This window comes from Octopus bimaculoides, chromosome 5 (genome assembly GCF_001194135.2).
Source record: "Octopus bimaculoides isolate UCB-OBI-ISO-001 chromosome 5, ASM119413v2, whole genome shotgun sequence".
In the NCBI taxonomy this organism is placed as follows: Eukaryota; Metazoa; Mollusca; class Cephalopoda; order Octopoda; family Octopodidae; genus Octopus; species Octopus bimaculoides.
In genome coordinates, this window is record NC_068985.1 from 108,224,339 (window position 1) to 108,234,263 (window position 9,925).

The following is a 9,925-nucleotide window of genomic DNA, read 5'->3' on the forward strand; positions in this document are numbered from 1 at the left end:
GAGACCTCAAGAGACAAGTTAGAAGTTCATGTAGGTGTTATGCCTAGGGTACCATATATTTGGATTTGTACAGTTTTGTTCCAGTGAATGTTTAAGAAGCCATAAGAAAATTATGTGTTTGTTTTAAAATTTGAGATCACATAGACAGTATTTTACGTAGGATATGGGCAGTTCCCATGAGCACTATCTTTTGAACTTCAGCCATTTTGGGGTTTCCTGGTATCTGAGCTAGGTAGTAATCAGCCCGTTTCGCTATTATTATTATTATTATTATTATTATTATTATTATTATTATTATTATTATTGAGTGAGAGAGCATTGCATACCATCAAAGTGACACTGAGGTACAAATATATGGAGCCCGACATACTCATCATGATTACCCGTCTGATAAGAGTACATCAAGCACATGCATCACAACTATATGTGCGCGACATGGTGATCTCATATCGAGATAGACAGTGTATGACATAGGTGGGGGCCTAGTTAGAAATTTTTTTTAGGTCGAGTAGTCCACCCCGCTCAAAAGGTCTCTGAATAAGCAAATAAATAAAAACAAGATTCCATCATTTTTAAACGCTATCTGGACAAATAACTTCAAAGGATGCGAGACAAGCCACCCATACATGGATACATCTCAGTTAACAATAACTCCGTATTTAAAAGTGGCTTCAAAATTATCTGTCAGATTGCCTGGGGTTATTTTGACCGAATTTATCATAATTTATACCATAATTTATCAAAGTAAGTTTATATCAAATGTAAATATAATTATGTTAACGTATGTCTAAAAGACAATTAATAAAGTTAAAACATTTTTTTGTTTTCAGAATTACCAACATTATGATGTAGTTCTCTTTTGCTTTATTAACTCATTTCTATTTGAAATTTCTCTAAAATTTATTCCTGTCAAATTTTTACAGTATAGTCGTTAAAAACTCATAGGACTGTTTTATCTGTATCATGAAATTGTCAAGCTATTAAAACTTCGATTTTTGTACAACTTGTTCCAACTAGCAGCAGATCACGTTAGCAGTTCCAGATTAAATAGTTCAGGAAGTTGGATGTTGTACACAATCTTAAAAGGCTTCTTATCATGCGACTTAATTGTACTTTGTTGATGACCAGAATAATCATTTTGCCATCTTTTCACATATTCTCCGCGGAACCTCGATATTAGGTTTCCCCACTGAGTAGGTGGTAGAATGCTGAGGGTACTTTGCATCATTTCAGATGCCAAGCACCCATTTGCGGTCTATGTGCTATTAATAAGTTTAAGTATTTAGTTAAAAAAATGAGGAAAAGTTTTAAAGAAAATATCTACATACCTTGTTTACGCGTATCTAAAAAAGTAATAAAAATTATACATAGTTATGTAAGTATCAAAATATATAAATATTTATGATAGCGTATAATAATTAAAATGTAGAGGATGTACCACAAACATTGCCCAGACAACCTTAACATCAAATTTATTCTAAGTTGGGACCTCGTGCCATACGCCCTTTACACATTTCAAGCTTATAACACATAAATACATAAATAATTTTCCTTAACAGACACTTCTCTAATTAACATTATTCTAAGACAAATCAAAGAAACAAAATAGAGTCTATCACCTTTAAACGCTATCTGTACAAATATCTTCAAAGAATGCGAGACAAGCCACACATACATGGATACATCTCAGTTAACAATAACTCCGTATTTGAATGGGTCATGATTCCACTAAAAGTGACTTCAAACTTATATGATTGCTTGGGGGCAATTTTGACCGAAACATACTATAATTTATCAAAGTTTATACCAAATGTAAATATATTTATGTTAACGTATGTGTTTAGACATACGTTACCACAGTTTGCGGTCTATGTGTTACTAATGAGTTTAAGTATTTAGGACACAAAATGAGGAAATGATTTAATATATTTTGAGAGATATTTGCAGATGTGTGTGTGTGTGTGTGTGTGTGTGTGTGTGTGTGTGTGTGTGTGTGTGTGTGTGTGTGTGTGTGTGGTGGGGACACGATGAAATTCTAGTGCGGACTGTGTGCTACAACAAAAACAATTACTGCTGACTTTTCTTTTTTCGGTGTTATGACAAAAAGAAAAAAAAAAAACAAAGAAAGAACAAAAAACAAAACAAAAAAAAACATGGTGTTGCCAGATATAGCTGTTTAGAATTTTCTGGACAACTGCGTCTTATTCTTCTGCAGAAAGAGGAATACAATCACTCCATGTTGATTAAATAACCTTTGGAATAAAGTTTGGCCGTCAAGAGATATTACACTATTGCATACATATACACTGAGTGGCTATTGAGACACAACTTGTGGGATTTTTTTTCACTCTTTTCCCAAGCCCCAATTTTTGTCTAGAGCTCGGGGTTTTGCAACAAGATGCAAACTATTTGGTTGCATCACCGGTAACTTGAGAGGCATGTTCTAAAAAGGATTGGTCATTTGCCCCTACACGGGCTCACTAACTCTTCAGATACTTCAGTATGCCTTAGCTCACTTTCGGAGGTTTGTAGCAACATCACCTGTATGCGCAGATACACAAGTCGCTTTTGGCTGTTGAAGGATGATGATCTTCAAAACACTCACTATCCTATCATATGGCTATGTATGATAAATATTTATTGTGTTTAAAGTTATTGCTGTTTCGAGCGAGGTTTGATCTATTGCATAGAGACAATCCATATGTTAGTTTAAGAATTATTAACTGTAGTCATGTAAAATATTAAAAATGTTGATTAAACATATTTTCTTTCATTCAAACGATAAGACTTCGAGATCCCCGAATTGTTTGGAAGTTTAAATTTTCCAGAAAACCATTGCAGATTTTTCTCTAAAAAATCTTCAGCAGACTTTCAGCCAGGACAAAACAGTCTTCATTCCCATTCAATGGGTCAGAGATACCAGTGTGTCTTTGGTGTGTTCTGATTCATATTTTAGTTTTTACTTGTTTCACTCATAAGATTTTGGCCATGCTGGAGCGCTGCCTTAAAGAATGCATTAAAAACATGTTGCTCGATTCTATTTGACAAACGACTAAGTTACGGAGCGTAAAGCAATCAATATCAGTTGTCAAGCTGTGGTAGGGACAAATGCAGACACAAAGACACAAACGCGCGCACGCACACGCATCTATCAGTTTCGCTCACAAGGCATTGGCTGGTCCGGAACTATAGTGGAAGACAATAGTTCCAGACTATATTGAACTGGAAAACAGATGTTTGTAAAGCGAGTTTGTTAACCAAACAACTAAGCAGGTTGATATATGAAAATTGATAAATAAATCTTTCATAAATTGCAATATTATGAATATAAATAAATGAAATAATTATCTACTTACCATGTATCACTATCGCTGAAAAAGCAAAAACAATAAAAATATTATAGCGATATGAAAATATATAAATAATTAGACTCACATACGCTTAAAGAATAACAAATAGAAACCAACACAAACCATATTGTATAGTTAGTTTAGGACTGAAGATCATTGATTATTGCAGATGGGCCTTCTGATCAAAAGTATTTGATCCTTCCATCAGAAGAGTTAGATTAAGCATCACGAATTAATTAAGCATTCTTTAGAACAACGAATGTCCGTCCAGTATGTGTATGTACTTTCGACACTGTCATTATTGTCTGGCTTAAGTGACGAAGACAATATCACATCGTGTTCCACTATGTATACTTGGGCAATATGCACTCGCATTATAATGAAATGTCGTGTGAATTTGACATAAACTTTTGTATTAGCTGTTGTCGTTCTCTGTTTTTATCATCGTAATCATTGCCGTATACGCACACGCACAAACGCGTATGTATAATATCAGGTCATCCCATAAGTTCTGTCCGAATTTTGAATAAAGAAAACAAGTGATCAAATGTTATATTTAATTGAAATTGAATCATCAATGTACTTTCCCTGATTATCTATGACTTCTTTCCATCTATTTACAAGCTTTTTAATCCCTTCATTGTAAAACTCTTTTGATTTCAAAGCGAAGAACTCCTTTCCAAGTTGTTGAAGATGACGATGAACAGTTGTATGGTTTGAACTAAGCTTTATTGCCAATTCTTCAACTAATAACGCAGGATTTTCTTCAAGTAATGCCTCAAAGAGCTTATCATCAAACTCAACTGGACGTCTTGTTCGATCTTCATCTTCAAGGCAGAAATCTCCACTTATGAATTTTGCAAATCATCTTCTGCAAGTTCTTTCATTCAAGCATTCTATCCCATAAACTGAGCGTATGTTTCGAGTCGCTTCGGCTGCAGAGTTTTTTTTTGCACTCATAAAGCATTATGTGTCTTAAATGCTCTTTGGATACTTCAATGTTAGAAAGGGTTTTAGTCAAAGAAATTTAAATTCTATTATTCTGTAAAATAATATTTAATTAGTTTAAATGCACACAAATGCATAGAAATAATTTTTAATTCCATTAGACATTCTAAAATACTATTAAAAAAAAGGTAAAATCGGAGAGAACTTATGGGATGACCTGATACTTCTATTGAATAGCACAGGGTGAAATCTGAAGGTGGACGAGCTTTATGCTGTATTCTACTACGTTCTTATCAGAATATATCATAACTTTTTCACTCCTTTTCAAAGACCCAACTGTTATCTGGAGATCGGTGCTCTACAACGAGACACAAGCTACTTAACTTCGTCATCATTATCCTGAGATGAATTTTTTGGAAAGGATTGTCTGTTCATTCGCCCCGACGCATACCCACATTTTGTTATTCAGTTAGTTCAGCACGCGTTAACTCGATTTCAGAGGCTTGTAGCAACATCATGTGCATGCGCAGATGACGCACTCGTCGTGGTGCATTTCTACATCAGCTGAGAAGAGAACGGGGGATTTCCCAATGCTGTGACCCGTGGCGTTATGATGCTGTTGAGAAAAGACCCGAACAAGTAGGACCAAATATTGGGCCCATAACTCATTACATTTTTGCCTGGCTTGCCACCTTCTTTTTTTGCACATGTAAAATATTAAAATGTATTTTACTTAATTATTAATATTTTCTTTTATTCAAACAATAGGACTTCGAGATCCCCTTGAAAGTTTAACAAATTCCAGAAAACCATTGCAAATCTTTCACTAAAAGATCTTCAGCTGTCTTTCAGCCAAGACAAGAGAATCTTCATTCCTATTCAATGGGCCATAGATACAAATGTGTCTTTGGCATATGCTGATTCATATTTTGGCTTTTACTTGTTTTCTCATAGAATTCCGGCCGTACTGGAGCACTGCCTTAAAAGATGAATTAAATACAAATTGATCCCATTGATTATTCTAAAGTCTACTACTTATTCTATCGACCATTTTGCCAAACGACTAAGTTACAGGGACGTAAAGAAAACGATATTGGTTGTCAAGCTGTGGTGGGGACAAATGCATTAAGACTGAACCCGAAAACAGGTTCAGTCTCACGACACGGGTGCAAAGCGAGCTTGTTAATCACATAACCAAACTTGTTTACTTATAAATTTTGATGAATATGACTTTTATTAAATGCAGTATTGTGAATTTAAATATATTATGAAATAATTATCTACTTACCTTGATTCACAAATCCTGAAAAAGTAATAAACATATTATAGGGATATGAAAATAAGAAAATATAAATAATTATGTTCAAATATATTTGAAGAATAATCACTACATATAAACAATATTGTATAGTTGGTTTAGGATTAAAGATCCCTGATTATTGCAGATGAACCTTCTGATCAACTATATCTAATCCTTCTACCAGAAGAGAGAGATTAGGCATTACATATTACTCAGCCATTCTTTTAAGAATGAAAGCCCGTCGAGTACGTGTATGTACTTCAAACTTACTTCAAACTGGAACTTATTTCGACGGTGCTATATTGTCTGATTTTAGTTACAAAGCCAATATTACACGATATTCCACTAAAAAATTATACCTACATGAGTATTGAAAGAAATATCGTGTGAATTTGACAAATTCGACAAAGTTTTTGCAGATATTTCGACCACGTAGAGGTTTGTTTTTTGGCTTGTGTTTCCTCTAAATATTTGTTGTCATCGATCTTTGCTGTCATTCATTCCGAAGGCACCAATCTCATCCCCTAAGGCATCAATCCCATGCAAAACATCAATCCTGCATAAGAAGTTTTGAAGTTTCAATGGCATTGCGCCCAGCGCTCCGATCACCACTGGCATCACTTTTACATTACTCTCTCGCATTCCGTACAGTCTTGCAATTTCCACTTTCAATTCGGAGTACTTGGTGATTTTTTCAACCTCTTTACTCACAACATTTATGTCATTTGGTATGGCTACATCAATGATCTGACAGTATTTGTCTCTCTTATTCAATAAGACAATATTCGGCCGACGGTGTTCGATTACACGATCCGTCTGAAAATCATAGTCCCAGAGTATCGTTACTTTTCCATCCTCCTGCATAACTTTACTTGGTACATGCTCATACCAGTTCTCTGTTACTTCATATTGATATCTACGGTATTTTCATTCTTACTGGGTTACTTGAGTGTATAGCTGACACTGGAGAAATTCTCGACTTCGACCACGGTGTTGCTTCAGTCACCTCTTTCAGTGGACTTTAAAGAATTATGAATAATTACCGAAAGTCCTTGGCCCAGAATGCCTCATTTTAGTCGATAGCAGCCTTAACTATGCAAAGTATGCGTAGTGTTATGGACTCGTTTTTACCGTTTACTTCAGTTTCCGTACATTGCTGATTTGTGGGTTTGTGTAAAAAGTTTGTTACCATATGTAAGACGGATCTGGCTATCAGCCGAGTCTATAGTGTAAACTTCATCTAATATCTCCATCGGCTCGATAGAATAAGTCCCATTAATACAATGGAGTTAGTTGGATTTCCTATACCACTTCCCTATAAAAACTGGTCTTGTGCTTCATGGCTACAACTAAAAATAAATGCAAAAAAAAAATATATAGACGAGCAAGCAAAAATCTTAGCTACAAACGTAAAAGAAAATAAGTTGTCTGATTTAAAGATGACTTGAATTGATTTATGAATGAAAGAGATAATATAGTATTGGTGTTTCAAGCAATCCAAATTTGAACATACTTACGTGAAGGAAGGTATTCTGCAAAGGAAGAGAAATATGAAAATTGAACAAATGATTAATCTCAAAATATAATTTATGGTATGAAATAATAAAACATAAAGAAAAATGTACCAGAAGAGAAAGCGGTTTCATCATTTTTTAAGCACTTACATAGATAATGTTATGAGAATGTATTTTTCTTAATTGTAATATTGTAATAATTAAGTTTTAGTTATCTTTGGATTGAAAATGTTTAGCCCATTGGTTGGTTGTGAACCAGTGAAGTCACCATATATATAGTCACCAATTAATCTCAAAGAAAAAAGTGTTGCCTTAGAGTTACCTCCTCTTTGCTTCCCTCGGCTCAGAGAAATTACTACCTTAGACGAGAAGATACTTGCATTTGGGGGAGAAACAATGCTAGATTGTTCTGGAAGTGCCTTAGAGTATAAAAGACAGTGGCTGAAAAGTGAGGGACGACTTTGGATTATATAGCTTTCAAATCTATGCTCGCTGCCAAGACCATTCGTCAACCGTCATCTTCGGCATTGAAATCTCTGTGATCGAGAACCTACATCTTCATTCAATACTTCTTGGACTTATGACTCTGGTGATTATTTTACTTTGTCCAGTATTTGACTATCGATCCAATTATTTTGCATCAAGTCTGTACTGCCATCATTGTAAACTTTATCATGTTTTTCAATACATAACTGAATTGTATAGACCTGTTTGCTTTCCTTGCTGGTTTCGATTGCGGACTTTTCAATAAAAATTTTTCCTTATTTTGGGTGTACAGCATGTTACATACTAGGATAGCGATTATTCTGAAAATGTTTGCTGGATCAGTCTAAAATACGATTAATGTAGTATTATGTATTTTTAGAATATACTACGTAATTAGTCTTTCCTACATTGCACAGTAAGTATAATTCAGTTATATCTTACCATCAACTATATTTCTTTTCCACATCAGAGAAATTTTATTAAGAATGGTCATAAAAAAATAGGGGAGAAATAAAGAAATTGTGAAGGAGGATTTATGAATCTAACATTATTGAAAATCATCATATTTTTTTATTCCAATACTATTAAGTCGCTTATCTCTCAACCGTTAGTCAGAGTTTATTGCTGTCAATGTTTGATACGATGAACATAAATTTGGTGAGGTAGATCAATGAGATGTGGACAGAGTGGTTACGTATTGTAGAGAAGCAACCTGCTGTTTGTAACAACGATCCCTTGAGCTGGTTTAAGCTACCATGCCTATCTATTTGGTAGCTTTCTTCAGTTACATATTTACATATTTTGGTAGATTTCTTCAGTTACGTATTTAAAACCCAGACACAATGTGATAATATCTATGATCTCTGCTTATGACTTTCAACAAAATTTCATAGATGAACCAAGGGAGCATTCAAAGGAGACCTTATGACAACCATATCCTCAGCGTAGTGAAGAACAGTGGTACACTGCTGTGATTGTAGCTATGGTGAGATTTATTGATAATACTTTAATCGTTACTATAAATAGCTTAAAGTATATAAACGATAATGTAATTTTCTAGATATTATATATGAGTAAATTTATGTTTTTTATATTCTGAAATATGTTTCGGAAATTTCGTGTTATCTTATGTATTTATTACTAATTTTAAAAGTTTAAAAGCAGAATATTGGATAATTTATCAAACATGTCACATAAAAAGTTTCATCGTATTTTATGAATTAACCGACGCATTTACAAAAACAAAAAAAAAACCCAAAACAAGACAAAAACAAAACAAAACATAAAACCCCAAAACTCGTCATTTTTCAATAAAGTTTCATAAAATTCTATACATTTTATCCGTAATTTCTACAGGTTGTATTTAAGCGAAAATATTACATATAGAACGAAATCTAGGATAGTAGTGCTAAACTTTTTACATTAATCATTGCAGATCTGTACGTTTGATACCTAGCTGTAGAGCATGGCAATCATGGATACATTTAGATAAATAATAACATATAATTTTAGATTTTATAATTTAAACAACCATAACAAATTCATTTCAACAAGACGTATATGGTAAAGTCATCTCAGTTTAAATATTTCGTTATCATGACCTCAGGAGCTTGTCATTAAAGTGGTATGAATGATAAAATTACCTTCTTCAAACAGTTCTTCATTCACTTTGTATTTAGTGACAACCATTGATGTTAATGGAGTTACGAAATTATACTGTGAAAAACAAGAATATTAGTTTTAGGACAACAGTAGTATTAATAAGGAAACTATACATGAAATATTTCCATCATCGACATTACATTTCTTACGTTTAGATTGCTTATCATTATTATCATTATTATTATTATTATTATTATTATTATTATTATTATTATTATTATTATTATTATTAGAGTAATCAAGAAAATGTAATACTACATGGTGGAAAGGTGAGCTGATTAGGGTTGATTAATCTTTTCATCATCGATATTTCATCCCTTAAGTTTTCGTAGACGTTATTTTTAGATAGCTTCAAGAGTTGTAAAAATAGGCAAAATTGTAATCGATTGAATGTAATACATTATTTACTTGCATTCATATTTGTTCTAAATCCATTTCTTACGATGTCCAAATTCGCATTTTGTTTTTCTGAGAATCTTTATGTAATAATAACCGAAAGAAATGTTGGTGGATTGATCGGTTGAATGATTTGTCTAGTCACGCTTTACATGGTGTATAGAGAACGGAAGAGTGTGTGTGTGTGTGTGTGTGTGTGTGTGTGTGTGTGTGTGTGTGTGAGAGAGAGAGAGAGAGAGAGAGAGAGAGAGAGAGAGAGAGAGAGAGAG

General features: G+C 33.5%; 1 protein-coding gene across 1 annotated transcript in view; it reads right to left on the reverse strand.

Moving 5' to 3' along the window:
- The window catches only part of LOC106879656 (inter-alpha-trypsin inhibitor heavy chain H3), a 46,780-nt gene that overhangs the window by 11,968 nt on the left and 24,887 nt on the right, over positions 1 to 9,925 (reverse strand). Inside the window, exons 12-16 of the mRNA XM_052967932.1 lie at positions 9,242 to 9,314; positions 7,116 to 7,130; positions 5,587 to 5,601; positions 3,357 to 3,371; positions 1,329 to 1,343 (exon numbers count right to left, since the gene is read on the reverse strand). Coding sequence (XP_052823892.1) covers positions 1,329 to 1,343; positions 3,357 to 3,371; positions 5,587 to 5,601; positions 7,116 to 7,130; positions 9,242 to 9,314 — 133 coding nt within the window. The remainder of the gene's footprint in view (positions 1 to 1,328; positions 1,344 to 3,356; positions 3,372 to 5,586; positions 5,602 to 7,115; positions 7,131 to 9,241; positions 9,315 to 9,925) is intronic.